We start from the raw sequence: 22,687 nt of genomic DNA on the forward strand, positions 1-22,687 counted from the left end.
AACCAGACTGTGGGAAATAGGCAGACTCCTTTTCCTATCCTCCCCTCAATGTTGCACTATCCTATCCTCTATCTCACAACTGCCCTGTCTCCTCCTCTTTTCAGTTTTTTTTCCGGGCGGCTATGGCTAACCTTGTGTGGAATAGCTACCTAGAGTTGCCCCATGTTATGTTTTTGTTGTGGTGTGCAGCTGGTGTGGACAGCACGTTTTCTTTTCGTTTCTGCCCGGTCGCCACGTTGGGCTCCCTGGTGGGTGACTGCCATTGTGGCCAAATAACTAAGAATTTTTTGGCTTCCCATTTTCACGAACACCTTCAGTAAAGACGACACAATCGAATAGACTTGCAGAGATCTTAAAGAACACAAAACAAACATTTGCAAAATATCACATATTTCCCTGCGATGTGACCGAAAACCGTGCCAGGATGATATCTCCATTCACTGTTAAACAATGTATATCAAATATGATGGCTCTAGGATACCAAGTGTTCAAAATGGCCAATGGTGTCCTGTTGTGCGAACCCCTAAATAGGGAACCACATTCAAAAGCTCATAAACACTTTTTTTTTGTTCGGACTCCCAGAACATTCAGCACTTTCAGAGGAATCATCTCTGAAAGTGACTTCATTCATCTGACTGAAAAAGTAATGCTCCAGGGTCTTACCAAACAGACCAGGACATATGCTATCAGATCCAAATCCAGAAGAATGATTAAGATACCCCAACCAAGCAGCTAGTACTTAGATTCAACTCCACAACTCTGCAAGAATCAGTAGAAGTAGGGAATATGAAAATTATTATTAGTCCATACATCCCCAACACCCGTCGATGCTTCAAATACCAGAAGTACTGCCACTGCTGACAGTGTTGCCATGGCGGTAAAACATCTACGAAGTATACTTCCAACGAACATCCTTCAGGTAGCTGCAATGCTTAGCCGCACTGTGCGAACAGTATCTGGTAATACTTCGTTTACTCGAGATCATGCCCAGCACGGAAAGATGAGAAACAAATCGTAACCAGTGAAGACAAAATGAAAATATTACGTTTAGAGAGGCTCGGCAGCGATCCTTTTCAATCAAAACGACTTTCCAGTTCACGAAAACAAACTACGCCAATGTGGTGCGACAGCACAGGGCACCATAGCGGTTTTCGGCAGCTGCCAAGACCACTCAAAGTGGGCCTGAGGAAGGGCCATCCTTGCCCCTAGCAGGCGCAGCGAAAGCTGACCTATCATCTCTGAAAAAGGGTCCGACGTCGCATTAGTCGGCAGCCGACGGCCGGTTACGCTTTGCGAACACCAACTGTTTATGAGTCTATATTCCTTTTCACCACAACTGAAGCTGAAGTCGTAGCAGTTTTTAGTAACCTAAAATGTAGCAGTGCAGAGCAGGAAGATGGATTCCGCATAAAACCCTTCAAGTTTATTATTCACATACTTGCTGCTCCGTTAACTCACATTTACAACGTTGCTCTCGCTACTTCGGTCTTTCCGGGATAAATGCAAGTCGCAAAAGTTATTGCCATTCATAAGGGAGTCGACACGTCAAATTTATCAAATAACCGGCCCATCTCGATCCCGCCTGTGTTATCGAAGGGCTTGGAAAATATTATGTGTTCCAGAATAACTAAATTTTTAGATAAGCATGCTGTCCTGTAGGACGAACAGTTTGGCTTTAGACCTAAAAATTCGACAGAGATAGCTTTGATTAAACAAAAAGAACTAATAATTAGAGCCTTTGAGAAGAAATGCCTGGTCCTTGATATTTATGTCAATTTTTCAAAAGCATTTGACTTGCTCAGCCATAATCTGCTGCTAGAAAAACTGGAATACTACGGAATTAGGGGAGCCACTTTGTCTCTGCTAAAATCATACTTAACTCATCGCAGACAAATGGTTGCTCACAATAACAAGTCGTCGAGCCTTGAGCCACTTCTCTCTGGTGTTCCCCAGGGCAGCATAATGGGGCCCTTATTATTCCGTGTTTACATCAACGACATCTTTTTTACCCCTGCCGCTGACCTTGTAGGCTTTGCAGACGATATTACAGCACTGTTGTCAGGTAGCACAGAAGCCGAAATATTTTCGCGAGCCAATAAGTTCCTGGAGTATCTTCACGAGTGGTCAAGAAATTATAATCTGAAAGTGTATTATGATAAGACGAAGGCCGTTTTATTCCGAACAAGAAACAAAACTGTTCACGCCAGCTTCACCCTATGACTAGGGGGCAAAAGAATTGCAATCGTGCCAAACATAAATCTTAGGAGCAATCTTCTCAGAGTGTCTCGCCTGGGACGAGCAGGTCAATAATGTTCGGAAACAACTAAATTGCTTCAACGGTCTTATTTGCCAACATAGGGACACACTTCCGTCTCAAGTAAAGGTCCTTATTTATCAAGCATTCTTTCTCCGATCACTCACATACTGTCTCACAGTTGGGAGAATGACGACCGAGCACAACATATCCAAACTAATGCAAGCACAAAATCGGGCACTTCGACTAATATCAAACGTATCGTGGCATACCCACAAAGATCCATACTTCATTAAATTTGGTATTCTAAAGATCACTTCTTTGTTTCCTTTCAGATTTATACCAATGTACATAACTGCGGTTATTACTAACAATGAAACCACTCTCTCGCTTCTAAAAATATCTCGGTATTCAGCAGTGTGTGATATCCGCTCTCATTTTTCTTGGTCATTGCCTCTTTGTCGCACCAATTATGGTACGCAATCATTGTCTCTTATTCTTTCAGAATACCAGAACATTTTATATACAATAACAACATATCGATAAGAGATATCAACGTGAAGAGCCTAAAAATCATTATGTATCTTTTTGAAGACGTTTAGCTTGAACTTATTCTGAACTGTAAATATGATTATAACGCGGATAAATTCTGCTTATGTTGTACACTTGGATGATGTAATGCTTTTGGTTTGAGTATTTTTATTGCTTTTTGTTTTGATTTTGATGCTAAATGTTGAAATGCTGTATTTATTTCATGTTGATACTTTAGTTTTTGTTTCGACTGCCTCACCTGTGGCTGTCTTGTGAAAAACTTAGGCAATACGCTGCCAAGGCAATGTGGACGTAGGGTGCCTCTCAAGCTGTATTCAAGCAGCATTTTCCCTGCGTCCTCTCTCTCCCAGTGATACCTGTACCACTAAGAGCGAGAAATAAACTTCGACCTCAACTTCTCCACAGTTGGAGAGGTCTCAGTCGCGGACGCCTGCGGCATTCTCCCGGACCTTCAGCACCTCCAAACTGTAACCTCATCTGGGCTCCCGGCGACGTTCTCGGACGTTTTCCACACGGTCTGGGACTGCCCTTCCAATCCCCACCTTTCCCAATCCTTCATCTTCCACCCTTCTAGGGAGGCCTGGAAGGCGTCTCTGCTCAGCCGTATTGACCTACAGTCCCAGAGGACCTTGGTCGCCAGGGCGCGAGATGCGCTAGACGCCATTGGGGCTCCGGAATAGGAGCTTCACCTAGATTTTTGAGGAACTGGGCCATAGGGCCAAACACCTCCTTGTGCATGGTCAATAAATGTTTACCACCACCAGCTCCAATGAGGTGATGGATGGACGATGCAGGAACGATGCAGGAGCGGCAGAGCTCACTTGAGCGCACTAGCAGACCACAAATTCGAATAAGGCGCCACGAGAAACCGTGTGCCTGGGTTTCTAACCATATCACCAAAAACCATTACGAAGGACGTTACAAATTCAATAGCAGCTGAGCGCTGTAACCACTGAGCCACCGCGGCGGTCAGTTGCCGCTTTCGACTCATCATGTTCGATAACAGCAGTTGGCAGCGGAAGCTCACAAACTTTCTTCAAAAACATCTGAAGCTGTTACTGCGGAAGGACCTGTTTCCTGCTCGAAGCTCCAAGGAAGCAGTCGAGCTTATGGAGAAAGGGCTACCAGTTCCAATGACAGCCTGTTGTGTCGACATTGAAGATATATATTATTCTATTCCGCACGAAGGTCTGTTCCCCGCCGTCACAGAAGGTGTCGAGTGTCACGGAGAGCTACGGTTTGAGATGTCAGTTTAGCTGAGCACAGGCAATTGTTTGGAACTTTCAGATTTCCACCTGTAAGACACAGCCATCCACTACAATAGGCAGTGTCATATTTAAAAAGCTGGAATTTCTTTAACTTCAATAAAACCTTCAGTTCTAAGTGAAATTTTTCTGTCGTCCTTTGACAGACGCCTACAAGGCAAATTGCGGTATCTGGGTGTCACATGTGTGCCGGTATGTAAAAGATTACTCGGTATTTGTGGGCGTTCCCGGAAGTGGCAACCTTTAGGAAATCGCCTCAATGGTCGTGTCTACTTTTTCCTTTCTTTCCTGTTGGCTACAATCCACCAACAATCTACGATCAGACAGGGATCTTCAATTCCTAGACTTGGACTTGCACATCGAAGAACAGCGCCTTTGCTGGACCTTCAAACCAGCACCCATTCTGAGTTGGTTAACAGGGGCATCGTTTCGTGGTGCGTCACGCCAGCCGTGATTAAGTCGTGCAATCACAAAGTCGGGGACAGATTCCAGGACTAGCTTCAGCGGTTGCGCTCGGTGCCCTCCGGATGTCACACGGTGGTTTGGGCTAGTTGGTTGAAGTTCATAATGGAGACAAGTTTCGCATCATGAATAAAACGCACATAGAAGACAAGGAACAAACAAGACAGGACTGTGCTGCAGTTTCAACTGATTTTATTTGAAAAGGCTCGACGTTTAAATACATTCAGTTATCATGATGTGAAACCTAATCACAATCATGCAAAAAAGCCATTTCATTCTCCAGCAATGACAGTGAAGGCGTGCTGACGCAATTGTCACCGGCTTTCCTAATAAAAAAGGCTTCGATAATTTCACGCTGAAGCTTGTCCTTGGTGTGACCCAGAAACTGCGCCTTCTTAAACATAGGTTTGCATTTGCACGACCGGCAGTGTACGGCAAGATGGCCGCTGATACCATCTTTTACAAGTTTGAAGTGTTCTAGCGCTGTTTTATTAAAACAACGCCCTGTTTGGCCAATGTACACTTTTTTACACGTAAGAGGAAAGCTATAAACGACCTTCGTTACACATTTTGTGAACTTTGTGACGTGCTTAATACTGCACGGCGCCTTCTTCGTTCTCGTTATCACTGGGCAAATTTTTGAAAGCTTGCATGGTGCGGAAAATACAACGTTAACGTTGTATCGGTTGGCGATCTTCTTCAGATTGTGAGATATCTTATGCAGGTAAGGTATTACTTGAGTGTTATTCTGTTTCTTTCCTTTATCATCCGTTCCTTTACTTCTATTTCTTTTCTGCATTAGGCTCTCACAAAGAGCTGAAACACCATCATCAGGGAAGCCGGACATGCGTAGCCGCTCGACTTGCTGATTGACACTATCGGTCATTTGATGCCGGCAGGTTTTTTCTAGGGCAGCATTGATACAGTTCATGGCAATTCCGCGTTTAATCATCTTTGAATGAGCGCTGTTAAAAGGGAGAAGGGACTTTTGTGACCTAGGGTTATATTTCCAACATATGTGGTTTGTTCTGAAAGTAATTCTGAGGTCTATAAACTGTATGTCGTGAGCGCTGGGAAGTTCGTACGTGAATTTTAAACCTCTTGCTGCAGCTTTAAAAGCCGTGATAATTTCTGCAACTGCGTCGTCAAGGGATGAAATATGCGAATTGTCAATAATCACCAAGTAATCATAGACAATTCGCATATTCTTCTCTACGCATGGCGCAGACTGCAAAATCATGAACAAGCGGGACTGGGTACCATGCTTCGAGAAGACGCAGTTTTTGGCAAGGTATAAAGACAAATCGGAGCGCCTCGTTGTTGAAACTTTCCACATTGGCACTACAATTACGTTAGTAAACCTTCCATTTTCTTGTAATCCAATGAATTTTCGTTTTTGCAAGGCAATGTGGAGGTTCTGTAGTTTGGGTGTTCTCCTTTAGAGGGGTTGTTCCGTTTATTTTCGTGGTCCATTGGTAAAAAGTTTTCGGTGTTCTTTCTGAGAAAGTGTCGTTACGCAAAGTCAGCTTGAGCGATAGTTCCGATTTTTCATATTTTTTAAATTTTTGGAGCATGACAGTTTTTGTGTGGTTTCTCTTTGAATTCATTTGACTTGGTGCCTATTTTAACTTTTTTTGTTGCTTTATGGCGCAGCTTTTGTGAGTTTATACTGTGTGTTATGTGCTGTTGTGACGCGATGCCTTTTTTCGCTGCTTTGTTGTTTAATGACGTAGAGTGGAGTGGATAGTTCGGTTCTAATTCTGTTCTGGGTGCTTGCCTAGCATTTATGGGAGTTCGCACTTGTGCTTGAAGACTGATTAGGTTTTTGTTCCCGTCAGTTGGGCGCACTTTCCACCATCTAGTTCGGGTGGCACTCGTCTGTGTGCTTTCACTTGCGACGTTTATGGCTTCTGTGTTTCCTTAGAGTAGGCCGGCCCAGACTGGGACTATCGTTTCCAAAGCCGTAGTTTTGCACTAGTTTTTTTTTCTTGCGCACGTGTTTACATACTGGCGTTTTGGATAAGATGCTGAGATCGCTTTATATATTTCATGGATAAGATGCTGAGATCGCTTTATATATTTTATGTGTTCCTTCGTGTACTAAAGAGGTTAGTCTGCGCTTGTGTGCGTCTTTGCCTCTTCGCCATCCGTGTCTCATTTACGCAGTTAATTCTTTGCATCAATAACAGACCAACTGGCCCGACATGTTCAATATAAGAGCAGGCAATTCGGCATAATTTCGGCGCATATCTCTAACAGTTAAAAGCTAAACATTATAACTGAGTTAATTACTCTATTATTTAACACGCTTCGCCTGTTTTTGACGTCCGCCAACACAGGTATCAGTACACCGCAAGCAACTTCCCTCTAACTCAAAAACTTGAACTTTTAAAAAATTAGGCCTAGCCTGCAACACCTGTTATATGTCTAGGACCTCAGCATTCATCAATACAAAATTAGGAAAGCGGATTTTTTGCGTGGTTTTTTCAATTTGGCGGGTTGAAAAATACAAAACTAGTAATGCAATAATTTTATACCTCAAAAGTATTTGATCAGAACGCTATGGCAGATGCTGTAGTTGAGAGCTGCTGAATAATGAAAGTGGCAAAACTTTTCCCCGCATAATTTCATTCTTTGTATCAAAAGAAGTCCGCGCTTTGGTTCTACTCAGTGGGCTACTAAACTCAAAACAAGCGGCATTGCTGAGAACAAGACACAGGACAAAGTTGTTTTTGAACAGAACGTGTGTATTACTGACGATACTGATGCCCTTGATTTCGTGCAGCATTATGCGCGTAACGATTACGGCATCGTCGTCTTCTTGGTTATGTAGCGTGTAAGAGGCAAATGAACTTGTGCAGCTTGGACGATAAGAAACTTTCCTGCTTCTCGAAGTCGCGTAACTTCGGCCAGTTTTGTTAGACACCTGCAAACGAAAGAGTTGTATGAGATTCACAATTCGTACATCACGAAGTGAACCAAGCAACAAGAACGAAAGTGCACGCTTAAAATAGAAACTGCATGTTCTGTTCTCCTGTCTTGGACACTGAACAAGAAACCTATTTCTGACTGGCGCAACCATTTAGGCAGGTGCTGTTTCATTTGCTCTCTTTAAGTTCACTTACCGAGGTTGTTTAGGTAAACGGAGCGGCTTTTTTCGCAGGCACTCTTCTTTCTATTTATCAGTACATTTTCTGTCCAGTATTCTATTACCTAATAAGTGGAAGCGAACCAGATATATACTCGGGGTGAGGTTTTCTCAATATTTCCTTTCTAATTTTGGTTTCCATTTACAAAAGAAATTTACAAATATCCAAAGAAATGATCAGGAATTTTAAAGCCATCGTCAACTGAAAAATTTAATATCGGCAAATATTTGTAGTTGTTTATATTGTTTTAATCGAAACAATCTGTGGTACTTGATGTAAAATGTTCGTGTGCTCTTCGAATGGAAAGCTCAGGAAGCGGGAAGGTAACTCGATAGTCAAATGTTCTCATCTCTCCGAATGGTATCTGACGAATTTACCGAACATTAGCGATATTCGGTTACGAGAATAAGGCGCCGCATCACTCCTCATAATTATATCCAACAAATACCGCATTTCTCTCTGCCTGCAATGGTTACCGAGAGGAGCACAATATAGTGTCACCTTATTCGTGCTATTCCTGCAAGTCTTTATATGACACTATTAATATTTTGAGATTGCGGCAGACCTTTAAGGTCGCAAAGGGAAACTGGGAGGAGAGCACCATGAGGAGTAAGGCTGTAAAATATCAACCGTCAGTTCACGTTAAAGATCCCCAGGTGGTCAAAATTATTCCCGAGCCGTCCACTACGGCACCTCTTCCTTTCTTCTTTCACTCCCTTCCTTATCCATTCCTTAACGGCGCGGTTCAGGTGTCCAAGGATATATGAGACAGATATTGCGCCATTTCCTTTCCTTGAAAACCAATTATTATTATGAATATTAACAAACCCCGGCGGCGCAAAGGACGCTTGTGCAACAAAGACGCTACGTAGAAACTAATTTTGGTTGAATCTTCAAGGACCTTTTGCAAATCATTACTTACGATTTCTACTTATTTTATTAAAAAAAGTCTTCTCTGGAACTTCCTGGCTGTGTTGACTTTTTCTGCCGCAAAAGTCATTGATCGCTGAGAAAATTTGAATTCAAAATGCAACAGATTATAACTCCAATTCCTCCATTCAAACTCACAGTTCATGTCCAAGAGCGGTTATGACTCCGTAATCCCCCCTAGCGAACTGAACAGGGATGTAGCCTAGGGTAAGAGATGCGCGTTTGAATTAATCTTTGCCGTTATATGACTGGGAAAATGCTCCCTCAGGACAACGCTTATATTTATATATTTTTATTTACTGTCCTATAAAAGCCCCGCTTACAATAAAAGAAACCTGTTTGTCATCAGAACGCTTTATACGATAGAGCGCAGGTAAATTTCGATTTCTATTCAGTATTTATTGAAAACGGGAAAATAAACTAATACCTTTGATTCCTTTTGAGGAGCAAAGTTCATTAAGGAAGATTGTAAGTTCCCAAAATCATATAAGTCGCAGCGCCAATACATGTATTTTTCAGCGATGACGCGAGGCGCTCAAAAATATAGACGGTGTCACAAGCTACCATCCTATATCACTAACTTCCGCCGCTTGCAAACTTCTAGAACACATAATACTAAAACACATAACGGCATGTCTTGAACATGAACACGGTTTGTCCCCTTTAGAGAATGTATCTCGACGAGGATTCTCTACAACCGCACAACTAATACATGTATTAGGAACTGTACTTCCAGTGCTCGTCAGGTCACCTCAGGAGTCCCTCAGGGCAGTGTGCTAGGACCATTGTTATTTTTAATTTATGTTAATGACTTGATTGATGTTATTCCTGGTAATGTGTCCATTCGGTTATACGCGGATGACTGTGTTATCTTCCAGGAAATTGTGTCCTATGATGATCATTATGTGTTGCAAAGATGCCTTGCTGAAATCACTGACTGGTGTTCCAAATGGGGAATTGAGCTCAATGCGGAAAAAACTGTACTTTTACGCGTAACAAGAAAAAATCTGCTAGCATTTTTCCGTACCAACTTGGAAATAGAGCTGTCCTCGAAGTCGACAAATACAAATACCTTGGCGTTACCCTCAACAATAAGCTTACATGGTCAACTCATTTCTCGGATGTTTGCTCATCTGCGCTAAAAAAATTGTGGTTCATAAAAAGAAAGGTTAAAAACGCGCCTGTAAGGAGTAAAATGTTAGCCTACAATGCAATAGTGAGATCAAAGTTAGAATATGCTTCCGAACTCTGGGACCCGCATACCATGAAAGACACAAAAGAACTTGAGCGAGTACAGAGAAAAGCAGTGAGATTTATTTACGGGAAATATGCCAGGAAGGATTCGCCGTCCTCAATAATGTTACAAATTAGAATACAGAGACTCGAAATACGCAGAAAAATTAATCGTCTTGTACTACTACATAACACTTTTTCTGGAAAAAATAATATGACGCTACCAGCTTCCGTATGTCGGCCTTCTACGAGGAGAACACGACACAGTCATGTGTATTTGCTTGCACCGATCTTCGCGAAAACAAACGCTTACAAGTACAGTTTTTTCCCTCGAACGGTGAACGATTGGAATTCACTTCCCATTAGTGTATTTCGGTCTAACTACTTCATGGCTGCATTGCAAAATCATTTTTGTGCAAGTTAGCGATGTTGACGTTATCACTTGTGCTTCTTTTAGTGCATTATGTTCATTTCATGTTGCATTGTATAAGCTTTTCTGTGTTTTCTTGTTTGTGATATGCCCCTCCTGCTTGGGTCAAAGTATTGGCCTGCAGTATTACTAAATAAAAAAAGTAGTACATGATTTGTGCTCCAGTATCGATAATAAAAACAAATAGATATACTCGTACAAGATTTTGCGAAAGCTCTATACGCGTGTCCTATCCGAAATTAGTAATAAAGCTGGAATAAGGGTTAGGTATAAGCTCAAAAGTTACCTGGATTAAAGACTGCTTAAATAACAGATAACAATGCGTTTTATTTTTCCACGAGACTTCTTAGTGTCTTTAACATCCGGAATGGCTCAAAGTTATGTGTTAACCCCTGTTTTGTTTCTTACATTTAATAATGAGTGAGCAGCGAATATTTTCTCTAACATCAGGCTCTTCGCCGGTGATTGCACAATCTACCTCGAGATTGATTCACCCGAAGACAGTGTAGCTCTGAACAACGACCTCGAAGCGATAAACAAATGGTGTACTGACTGGAAAATTAACCTTAATGTAAAACAATTTACCGGGTTATCAGAAGCAAGAGAAAACAAAAATTATTCTTTCATTATACTATTAATAGCAATCCATTCATTTAAGTTATGGAAGACAGAATCCTTCGGTGTGATCACCTCCCATGACCTTAGATGTAGCTATGATGTAAACAAAATGATATCCTAAGCCTTAACAAGATTCTTGTTCCTCAGAAGGCTGATCAAACTAGCACCGTCAGAGACGAACCTATTGGCCTATAAGGCCCTTATATGGCGAATTTCGGAATATTCTAATGCTGTCTGGTTTCGCTTCACAAAACAACATGTAAGCAAAATATAACAAATACAAAGGTAGGCAATCAGGTTCAATTTTAATAAATATAGTCTGCCTCACCAACTGACCTACACAACAGAGCTGGTATGCTTACCGTTCTGAAGATAGCCAAACTTGCATGTCTTAGATTCATGCACCAACTACTTAATTATCGGCTTAATACTGACATCTCTCAATATATCTCGATTACAGATACCAGAACCACGCGCCATGAGCACTCGCACACACTAAACGAGTACACAATCAGGACCGACTGCTTTAAACACTCATTCGCCCCACTAGTCATACATGAACGGAATAGCCTTGAGCCAAGCATCACAAATTGGTCATCATCAAAACTTTTGTAGCTCTTCTAGAAAACATTATACATAGAAATCAATGAAACAATAGTCTTGAAATGTTTATGGAAATCAGCGCATCCACCAGGCAGCTACCGAAGAAGCTCACTGCATGCGCGTATTTATGTCAGAGCACATTTTCCCCGCTTTGTTATGTTCTATTGCACTCTGTTTTTCAGTATGCTGAGCCCATGACATCTGGTACTTGGTTTGGGTTCACTAATTTCTTATGCACTGCTACTCCGTACGATTGAAAGCTTGTATTCTATAACTTGAAAAACTTTTTAACACCTTACTTTCACAGGGCTGTGTGATATGCTCACTTGCCTTAGTGTGTTATCTTTTACGAACATTGTTCAATTCATGCCCATGCTGTCAATTCACGTTTAGGATTGACAGCCTGGAGAAATAAATAAATAATGCCAGGCTGCAGCAGCTTACATGTGACGGAAAGTTTGATGGCAGCGGCTACGGCGAGACATGCAGCCTTTATCAGAAGGGTGGCAGTCACAGCAGCGCTCTGCAGCAGGCCCGCACAGGCGCAGGCCAGCCCGTAGAGAAGGCTGCCAGGATTCGATCCAAGAAGGATTTTCAGCAGGCACTGCAGAGAGCCAGGCTTGTTACTTGTCATGTAGCAACAGTTGCCGGAATTTTTATTTTGGTTTCTGATTACGTGTTTTATAAATATAAAGACATGAATCACTTTGATATGCTGATCTTTTAATTCAAGTCCCGTAGCACCAGCGGGCACGATGCGCGTGCGTGCATTCAGTTTAAAGCAGGCGCTCTAACTGCAGCGTCTGCACAGTAATACCAGAGTACATTGTTTACGTCTAGTGCGCGTACGTAACGCCACCGTATATATCTTTTGAAAGCCAAAAGAAGTGCCTGCACATGTGGCGCCGAGAGAGCTGGTGCTGGCCTGACTGTGGGGAGCAAACAGTATACGATGGTGGTACATGCCAGCGCTCAGATAATTAATTGCAACGTAAATTTTTAGGTTTAAAAGCACTGGAATTTGCGGAGATATGCTGCTTCAATCGTCAAATATTTATCCAGCTATTTTGGCAAGAGTATCTCACCACACAGCAGTTCAGCATTTAAAATGTTACCTCATTTTGCTTGTCAGAGCTCTAAGCTTTCTTTAATACACAGCCTAGTTATTCCTTACGAGCAGAAATTCTCTGCTATCCTAGATTATCTTTAGGCTCGCAAAAAAAGGAGCTTAAAAATGTTGTTATCGTTGTACAAGTCTTACCAACAAAGCGTTGACCAAGCTGACGAGAACATTGTCCTGAAACAGAAGAGAAAGAGCGAGGTCACAGAAAGCACTGCTACGAAGTAGGAGTAAAGGAACATAACGCTGTAATAATTAAAATGGCCTGTCTGTCGTTAGTCTTGAGGCCTTTGTCAGCATATCAGAACATAGTAGCTTTGATGATTGCGTTTTAACGATTTTAATAATAATATATATTTCTTGCGTTCAAGGAAGGAGCCACAATTCTAGGTGCGCTTCAGCAACAGCAAGGCTTGTAAGACGGTGTCTACCAGATAACATCGAGAAATAGAAAAAACTGGTCGGAAAATGCACAAAGGACATTAACGTGCTGTATCTCGCAATTGTGAGTGTAAAGGAGGAACAATTTAACGACACACTGCTTTTGTTTTAGGAGGTTGAGGATAAAAATTTTGTTGGAAGCTTGCTTAAGATTTTCGTGTAGGAAACGTTCGCGATATTTATTTATTTTTTATTTACTTTGCCCCTCAGGGCCAGTGGCATTTCAGAGGGGCGGGGGGGGGGGTGCTAAATATAAAAATCTTAGAGAAAATACAGTTGGTTACATTATGTTAAGTAGCATCTGAATATACAATATTAGCAAGTGCTACGCGGGACTGCTCATGATTTACAATGCCAGCAACTTCTGCGGGAAGGTGGTTCCAGTCACGTGAGGTTCGCGGCAGGAATGAAGCATTTGGTCTTGCATGACAAAACTCTGACTTTGTGATTACCATGAATGCGGTGGGATACATAATACATAATTTAAAGACATTTGTATTTTAGAATAAAAACAATATATTAATAACAGTATGGAAGAGATTACTGCCGTCCGACAGCAAGATCGCTGCACCGTTTCAAAAAAATAATAAGCTATACACAGGCCAGTTTCCAGCTATGCGATTTTCCACTGGTTACCGGGATCTTTCGTTTTTGTTCAGACAGTTTATTGCAGAGATTACAATACTGGCTGTACAATAGGAGTTAGTTACTATATGACAAGGACATGCGCAAACTAAGGACTTGAATGCACTAGCTTACCGTGCAGGCACCACCTTCATTGCAGAGCAGTAGGGGGTCGGCGAAGCACTGGAAAGGAATTGTTTTCAAGCATGAAACCGCACCATTAGATATCTGTAACTGAGGTCGCCAATCGTCCTCGCCACAGCGAATATATGAGCGCAGGTTAACACTTTGAATGTAGAATTAGTATTTAAACTCCTGTTTTCAGACAAGGGATTTTCTTACGGCGATAGTGGAACATCGCACCTCGTAACTGAAAAGATCCTCAACATCATTATACAGTAACAATATGTTACCAAATAGCAATATATTACCAGCAAAAATACAAATATATTACCAGCTGTTTACTTTCTGCCAATGCCGATCGAGGGGCAGGATGATGTGAAAGGAGTAGCAAATTAAAATGACGATTAAAACATTGTATTCCACATTATATGTTGCTCACACGATCTGAGCTCTGCTTCTGACGTCAACGCCGCTGTCAAGATGTCGGAAACAAAAAACAAAACGAAACTCTATGGCTCAAGAAATTGTATCGGTGAATATTTCCTTGGCCCAGTCCAATTCTACGTTACGATCCATGTTTACTGGTCTCTTGCGGATAATAGCAAGAAAGAACAAAGTAGAATAAATAAGTGCAGCTTCCTTGAATAAAACGGAAAACGTAATTATGCGCACTGCCAATAGCGTCTAGTAAGGAAAGTAAAAACGTAAGGCGTCGATGACGGCCTGAGTTACCTGCTCCAGGTTGAGGTTTCCGGGGAGAGTAATGGTGATCGGCTTCTTGCAGGTCTCAGTTCCTTTAAAGATTGTGTAGCAGCCGGACTCGTTCGACACACAGCACAGGGGCTTTATTACTGCCGTGAGCTTCACCGCATCTGCGACGACATTGAAAAACAGCAGAATGAGCCAAACATCCTCTTATTCATATGCCTTAAGAACTGAAGAGAAATTTTACCTGAAAATGTTAAAATGTTAACCTTAAAGCTATGCTTTTCAAAACATTAGCGCATGCCTTTATTTGCTAAATGAGAAAGTACTGTGAAGCCTAGGCAGTTAAAGCACCCGACAGCACGCCGGCTGAGAACGAGGGCAGTGAAGATGGCAAAGGCGTACATGGTTGCGAACAATTACGCCAATGAACTTCCTGCCATCCCATTTTCATTGTTGCCAATTCATGCGCGCTCTGTATGAAACTATCCTTTGAGCTGAACAACAAAAACACAATTGAACGGGATCTGAGTTGTATACTCCCGATAACGAACGTCTGCACCGACAAAAGTACATGTAACGCTTCAGTTTCCTTCGTAGAAAGAAAAATCTATAGAGTAAGGCGATTTCGGTTATTAGTGTGAGCAGTAGTTCAGATGATTGCATTGGACGGCTGAGTGCGGCTGTCATCCTGTTTTTGTTTTTGTCATAGCTTATCGTTTAAAAATATTTTTGAAAAGTAAACTAGCAGGCACGACTCTTGCTCCAGTGATATTTCACACTTAGCGCTTGTTAGCCATGTCGTGATCATTATCGTTTTAGGGCTCCATTACTGTGCTCAGCGCGAACAAATAGTGGTGTACTACAAACTTGGCTCTGTTCCCGTTCTTTTAATTATGTGAGGGGTGCTCTGCTTTGTGCTTTGTCTACGCAGCAAAAAGCGAACTCTGTCAATTTTTTTCGCGCCTATCGCAAGCAAAGTTTCGTGCACGTTCCAATACCTTATAAAGTGTGCTTGAAGCTAAGTTTGGATGTTAACTGTTGAAAAAGCTTATTAGAACCGCCAACTGAGTGGTCTTCCATAATCTAAAGTTGGGTTCCGATCGCATACCTGGAGAGCTCCACTCGTCTCCCTACAGAGTGGCAGAATTAGGCTGTGTGCACTGCATGAATCTGCTTTTGAAACACACGTGGCGAGATCGAAACCACTTGGGGGCGCTCGCGCTTTGCTAGCGGAGGAAGTTCTTGGCGCCTCTAGCGGGAACATGGTCTCATATGTAAGAGTAGAAGGCAAGACATCGGAATGAACACCTTCCGAAAGATAAAACATCTCGCGGAATTCCGACAGAATCCAGCAATTTGTTCTCAGTCCACCGGTCTTCTCCACAGAACCACTTCAATTAGGTAACTGTTCCTAATCCTTCATTGAAGCACTCCACCTAAGATCTCTTTATGCAGTTAGAATAGCCGGTATCTGAAATAAATAATATAAAAAAATATTTCTAGTGTGGACATAATTGCTTCTTTTTTCCGAATGAGAATATCACCAGTAAATTAATTTTCATTATAGAACTGCTAAAATTTCGACAACAATTGACCTTAACCTAGGAAAAGAGAACCGCTTTATAAAGACAGGTTTTAATTTCTAATGCCCAAATATTGAAAAGTTAATGTGCGCACTGATAATGAAAAATAATAACAAATAAACGATTCCTACATGGACTGTGCTTTTTGTCCAGCGCTCATTTACTAAGTAGGGCTCTGCTGGCGACATCTGGAAAAAGTTTTTCGCTCTTGAACGAACTTTCATTGTTAACAGAAACGGATAATTTATTCTCCTCTTATGGTCGTTCAATCCTGCCAAAATTGTGAAAGAAATCTTTGGTGGATATTCTAAATGTTATGCTGAAGGAAAATCTGTCAAACACTCACTAAGCTCAGCGGAATTCTAGATTAAGTTCCCAAAGTTTTGACTACACATCCCAAAACTGGCGCCACATTCATTTCGGCCTTAGAGAAGTTAATAACAGGAAGAAAGACATAAATGCTTTATAAGGGGCACGCATCAAAACGCCTGTTAAAATGTTATCCAGTGTGATGCTTCTTAGACTCACCCAGGCCTAAAAGGGTCAGGACGAGTTCGATAATATCCAGCAATGCAGACACCGCACCCACAGCATTGAGTTCAAGAAGGGCTGATATCAGGCACTGCGAAGCAATAAGAATTTCTCATTTATAGACAGGGGGCTCATCCAAAGAAAGACATCACGAACAGTTAAGCACTTGCTGGAAGCATTACCGGCAAACACCACATCCTCTCTTTATCCGAAGCAATTTCAGTCAATTAGGTATTGCGGACGTCAGCACAGAAACAGCCGCTGATGCACATCACTCCTGTGTGCAGTCTGACTCCTCCTTTTAAATGTGTATCCGCCTCTATCACATGCATCAGCTCCAAGGTGTTGAGAAAATGGCAAGGTTCCTAGAGCAAGGCATGTTATTTTATAGGACAGCAAGGTCGTTTAGTCGTTATCTTGCAGTTTGTAACTTCTGTTTCGTTTCTTGTTCTGCGAAAATGAATAAGAAAGTTTGCCCATCTTATTATATAGGTTGTGAGTTATTCTACCAACCTCCATGCGTTCGTACAAATAATTCCTCCCTCTTTGCATCTTCTCCACGCTTATTGGAATAAAAAAAAACCTAGGCCTTCTTTTCGGTTCTTTACTCTTTGCCGAAACGATTTTGCTGGTTTTCTTGTATTATTCGCGACGTCACAGCTGCACTCAGTTTTGTTTAAAAAGGATATTTGCGTCATGCAAGCACTTTTATGCGACCAAGCAAAATACTTATAAGAAATGGTTTATGAGCAGCGCACAGGAATGAAAATAAAGGAGTTGCATTTTATACCTTCCAACGCCTCCAATGAATCGTGTAGCCAGCCAATTCTTTAGCTAGGGTGCGCTGCGGCATCTTGTTCACTGTTCCTGGGCTTTACGACGAAGCAAACTTGCGCACAGCTCAAGCTCAATGTTAAGCACGGGCTTAGTGATCATGGGCTTATATTTCATGTTTGTGCAAGTTTGCTGTGTCATAAGCTGCTGGAGCACTCCTCGGTATTGCATTTGTTGAGCTCCTTTCTCGATGACTTGAGCACGACTTGTGACAGTGAAGACTTATTAACTTCGCCGTTTATTTTTTGCACGATGTATCAGCTATTATTTTTGGTTGCTTCCTACCTTTTAGCAGCATTAGGAACCTTCAAAAATATTTCAGTGCCTTAACCTCGTTGCAAGTGATGACGAAGTAAAATTTAAGGGTGTTTGCCGATGTCGATTTCATGCATACCGGTGTAGACACTGTAGCTTTACACTACGCCGAATAAGCAGACAGGCCCCTTTTAGCAATGTTTTTGCTGCGCCTTCAGGTACGAAAGCACGCCTATAGCTCCACAGCTCAGTCGACGGCTAACAAATAATTTTTTTCAGCAATGCTCGGGACAGTGGCTTGTATTGCGACCTCATTTTGCTGCGTTTTTCACACTGACAATGCGAAAAGCTTTTGTCAACAGTGCGTAACTGCGAAGCGCTTCCAATGCTAAGCAAATTTACAGCCTCTGCACGAATTTCGAGGCGGACTGAAAATGTGTACTCACCTGCACAATCTTGCATAGGGCCGCCACAATGTCCTCCTGCGCAGCAAAAGAAGATGCAAAAAAAATGGCTACTGCAATGCGAACGTAGTGCCTTATTGATTTTGCAACATTTTATTTCTATTAGTTGTTTCACTTTTTCTGCAGACCTGCCTAACACTCCTTCTTTTCTCAGAAAAATCTCGAAAATATAGAAATTGCTCGCGACTCCGATAACTGGAGATAAACCTGGTGGCTTCTCGGTCGCAAGAAAAAATGATATTGGCCCGCGTGGGCGACTTTGGTCATGAAAAAACTTTACAAACTCTCGAAGGGACATGGTAGCATGGTTTACACGCGTATTATATTATGAACTCGACACAAAAATTTTTGCAGTGTTTTGGACTGATTAACATTGCGCATAAGAAAAACATAAAATCGAAGCTGAGCGAATCACATCTCTAAAATAAACGAATACACAAACTCGAAGCAGTAATTACCGAGCCAATAAGTCAAGGCACTATGTTAAGAAAACGCGCTCAGTTGCAAGACGGATGTAAGTATGAATATTGAGCACTAGAGATTACGTTAGCGTCTACATAGACATTCAGTTCTCCTTAGACAAACAGCCACAGCGCTTTAAACCTGACCGCGTGTATGTCCGAATTGTTTTAGGGTTTTGTAGCAGAGAATACTCTCAGACGAGCTCCGGCACCACAAGTCCCTAAACACTCAAGTGTTTTAGGGCTTCCAGGAAACCTCAAGCCTGCACGATGGAGTGGCTACGAGCAGCACGAATGCTTTCGCGTGCTTAATCCTTTTTGCTGACTTACCTGTTCGCTTTCCTGCCCTTGTTATCCTGCTTTAACATAGATGGCACCCTTTTCCCACACCGCCGATACTTTTTGTGCATTAAGATGGACTCTATGCTTACGCATGTGCTCCATACGTGTATATACATGGCGAAATGGCGCTTACCACGGTGTTTGTGCAGAGCTCCAGAGAAGTCCCAAGGCACTGAAATTAAAGTCATTCAGGAATTGACACTTAATTTTCTAATATATTATTCTAACGACACCACATCTCAACGTTTTATTCCCTGTAGCCTGAACAGTAAAAAAAATCAATAAAGCCTTTTGACTGACAATACTCGTGTACATTTAACTTTCAAGAAATTTAAAGTTCCTCATTTAGAAGATTTTCAACTTTGCAGTTGCTCAAATATAATTGAGAAATTAGCTGTGCATTCAATTTCTAAAATTTGAAAACCAACTATCAACTTCCAAGACATTTATGGTATGCATATCTGCCAAATTGACGTTGCCTAATGATTGCTTGGTTAGCTAATTTCCGCTGATATGACGACGAACTAACAGGCAAAGAAAGAGGTCATGCGGAAAGCCCTAGGCTCAAAAATTCAGTACGAAAATATATCAGGAGACCAGGAAGCAATTCTGATATTTTCATAAAATTTATAGCAGATGCAATGGCTACCTTATCTTTTACGACTTTTACTAGAAAAAGAACTCTAGCTTTCAATGAACCGTTTAGGAGCATACTACAGTTTAACGTCCTTGGTACTCAGCTGCTCTCTATTATAGTAGCAACAAGATTGATGAAGTTGCATTCACCGTTTCAAGATTCAAGATGTTCGGCAGAGTTGCATTCAGGCACTGGGGGGCTGGAATTGAAACAACGTACATGTTACTTTACATGTGTAAGGATAACTACTGCTGGTATAGCTTATCCATGACTAAAAACGCGGGTTTAACCCGAAGAAAAACGCGAAAGTTAGCTTCACGATTAAGAAACATTAATCTACTTGCTGATAACAATATTCTCTGCACTCACAAAACAGCATTATGATAAAGTTCTTTCATGAAAGCGATACCAAAGTTGTCTAAGTGTGGAGCCTGCTGAGCATGCCTCGGCTTATTCGGCTCGATTATATACAGGGCGTGTCACCTAAAATATTGCTCAATTTTTAAAGCCGGGCTTTTTTAGTTAGAAGTGCGCTTTTTTTGGCAAAGCATTTTCAGTGGTGTAGCACATCAGATTAAACCTTAGACGTACTATCTAGCACGATGGTTGACTAATATTCAACAGCTAACTTTTTAACTATTACTTTCAGGTTTTTTAATTATTGAAATCCGTGTAGCCTACCGTAATTATTAGCCATGCCAGTTTTTTAGAATTTGGAAAGCGTGGTTTCCTTGTCGCGGCGGGCGAAGAAATTTTCACTATTTCAATGAGTTACGTGCCCTGGAGATGTTGCTTTAACGGCGACCTTCCCGAAACCGCATGTATTTGGGCGCGATGTGGCCATAATATCTTGCCCCGTAGAGTGTTAATTGGTTCTTTTCCAAGCTATAACACATTTTTTTTTGTATCACTCGGGTCATCTGAACTACGCCTTGTGTCGGCGGCATAAAGGAGGGCTGCATAAAATTTTCTGTTTATGCTTCTGCATTTGAGCATTTGTTCTGTAAACCCGCTGAATACGTCTCGATTCTGTATTAACAAGTCCGCTAATTTCCTGTCCTGTGCAGATCTCGATGAGTGTGTAAAATTATTAGACAGAGAAATAAATCTACTTTACTACATCTTCTAGTGTATGTGCGAGACTAAAGCATTTAATTTGGTGTATTTAATTACTTTCTTTTCATTACTCCAGGTCATTTTCATGCCAAACGGCGTGATGTTTTATGGTGATAAATAGAAAGCCTGCCCGTTTTGATTATTTCATTTTGTGTCTGGTTTGCTTCCTGTGCATGAATGTTCATAAATTGGGCTTTCGTTGTGTTTTTGTAGAAGATGGTATGTTGCGCCACAAACATTTTCATGAAGGAGTAGAGTTGCCACATCTTTCGTTGTGCATTTAAGCTTTGTGAATGATCTATACTTGAAATGCTTTCCTACGCAGTTTCGGTTTTGCTTTCTGAGCTGAAAAATAGTTGCGACGTCACACGTGAATATCAGATCACGTCAGGCACACGAAAACTGCACTACAATAGCTCTTTATCCGGTCTATGCCAATTCTGCTTCTGAAACAGTTTATAAACAAAGGTTTGCGGTTTTTAAAATGACAAAGGAACGATTATATTGCAGCTTTTGTACGCCACACGTGACCTCATATTCACTTGCAACGTCGCAGGGATGTTCGTAAACCTGAAACTGAAGCTTATATTACAGAGTTAGATAAATTGAAATAGCTATTTATTAAACTATAGCGAATTACCTAGGGGTGATTCAAGTTTCCTAATGTCATACGCATAAATTTTGAAAAAACGACGCCAGAAAAAGAATTCTGCTGCCACCCCTTATACCGTTGGCTCTTCAACGAAGCGGCTTGAAGAGTAGTAACTCCGACTAGTAGTATATCCGAAATTACTAAAATAAGCAAATTTTACTGTTGGCACAAAGTGTCCATCTTTATATTTAAAAATTAGTGCCTAACTGCACGCAGAAATAAAAAAGGCGCCAGAAAGATAATTTGCTACTGCTGTCTCCAATAAAACGTTCTAAAATAACAATAACGTAAAGAAACGATATTGAGAAACAGCTTGGTGAAAGTTGGCAGACGTGACAACCTTAGTTTTTGTTAGTTTTCGTGATTTACTGCACTTGGAATTTTCCAGGAAACTAGTCCACGAAATCACGAATCGCGAGAAACAGAGACAAACAGAGCCGAAATAGCGCTAACTGCAGCATACCACGCTCCAAACAGTCTGCTAGACTAACCGGGGCTGATACTGTATGTGGCGTCTCTAAGAGAGTTGATGATGGCGCTTTAATATTTAAGACGATGGAGTGGCTTGTACAAAATGCGCCATGATTACCACGGTTGGCCTGCAGGAGAGCGATGCATTTTCACATGCACTTCGCTGAACAGAAGCCAAGCACCAACCAAGCCGAGGAAAAGCTCATACCGTTTAGAAAGGTCCTGTATAATTAACGGCAATGAGCATCGAAGCCCACTAATCTGACGTACCTAAAAGACAATGGTTGCTTAATAATTGCTCTTTTAGAGGATAACGGTTGCTGGTGTCCTTTTAAAAGCATTCCTTATTACCTCTTTAGTCACCTCTGGCTCACAGAGTAGCATGCAAAAAAATCGGGCAATCGCGACGGACAGAACAGTGAATATAGTGGCCGCTAGGAAAGGGAAGGAACAATGAAAGCAGGATATGCATCACAAGGGCCTAAGTGCCGGAGGCTAGAAGGTGAAGCTGGGATTACGTTATTCGCAAAGAGGAGCCTTACGATTGGTGTTCGTCGCCAGAGCAACGGGCATCAGCAGGGCCAGGACAAGGATTACGGGAGCCATGGCGAAAGATTTTCCACTTCCGATGCGATCTCTCTCAGGGATTCAGAAGAGTGCAGTAAATGCGGTCTATCGCCATGCGTATTTATCTGGTTTGAGAGGAGGATACATTTTTTTCTCCCTAGAGCACGTGTCGTTGAGAGTTCCTGAAAAATAATTAAAACATAAAGGAGGGACGGAGGAATGCACACGACCTGCATCGGCTCTAAATAATTCAACATTGGTT

General features: G+C 41.7%; 1 protein-coding gene across 1 annotated transcript; it reads right to left on the reverse strand.

Moving 5' to 3' along the window:
• Nucleotides 1-7,293: 7,293 nt before the first annotated feature.
• LOC144100348 (uncharacterized) lies at nt 7,294-22,465 on the reverse strand. The gene is made up of 10 exons (XM_077633325.1): nt 22,401-22,465; nt 19,769-19,818; nt 19,116-19,154; nt 18,162-18,197; nt 16,624-16,717; nt 14,537-14,676; nt 13,817-13,864; nt 12,758-12,793; nt 11,941-12,100; nt 7,294-7,459 (listed from the first exon to the last, which is right to left on the reverse strand). Exons 1-10 carry the CDS (start codon nt 22,462-22,464, stop codon nt 7,452-7,454), a joined length of 675 nt encoding a protein of 224 aa, XP_077489451.1. The 5' UTR covers nt 22,465; the 3' UTR covers nt 7,294-7,451.
• Nucleotides 22,466-22,687: the final 222 nt, after the last annotated feature.

Source organism: Amblyomma americanum, chromosome 8 (assembly GCF_052857255.1).
Source record: "Amblyomma americanum isolate KBUSLIRL-KWMA chromosome 8, ASM5285725v1, whole genome shotgun sequence".
NCBI classification, from domain to species: domain Eukaryota; kingdom Metazoa; phylum Arthropoda; class Arachnida; order Ixodida; family Ixodidae; genus Amblyomma; species Amblyomma americanum.

Bases quoted from the DNA above. Each gene is read 5' to 3' on its own strand.
- LOC144100348 (XM_077633325.1), bottom strand. From the start codon at position 22,464: ATGGCTCCCGTAATCCTTGTCCTGGCCCTGCTGATGCCCGTTGCTCTG. The intron at 16,718-18,161 runs GTGAGTACACAT...ATTGCTTCGCAG, and splicing joins CCCTATGCAAGATTGTGCAG to TGCCTGATATCAGCCCTTCT. The intron at 13,865-14,536 runs GTAACTCAGGCC...ATTCCTTTCCAG, and splicing joins GAAACCTCAACCTGGAGCAG to TGCTTCGCCGACCCCCTACT.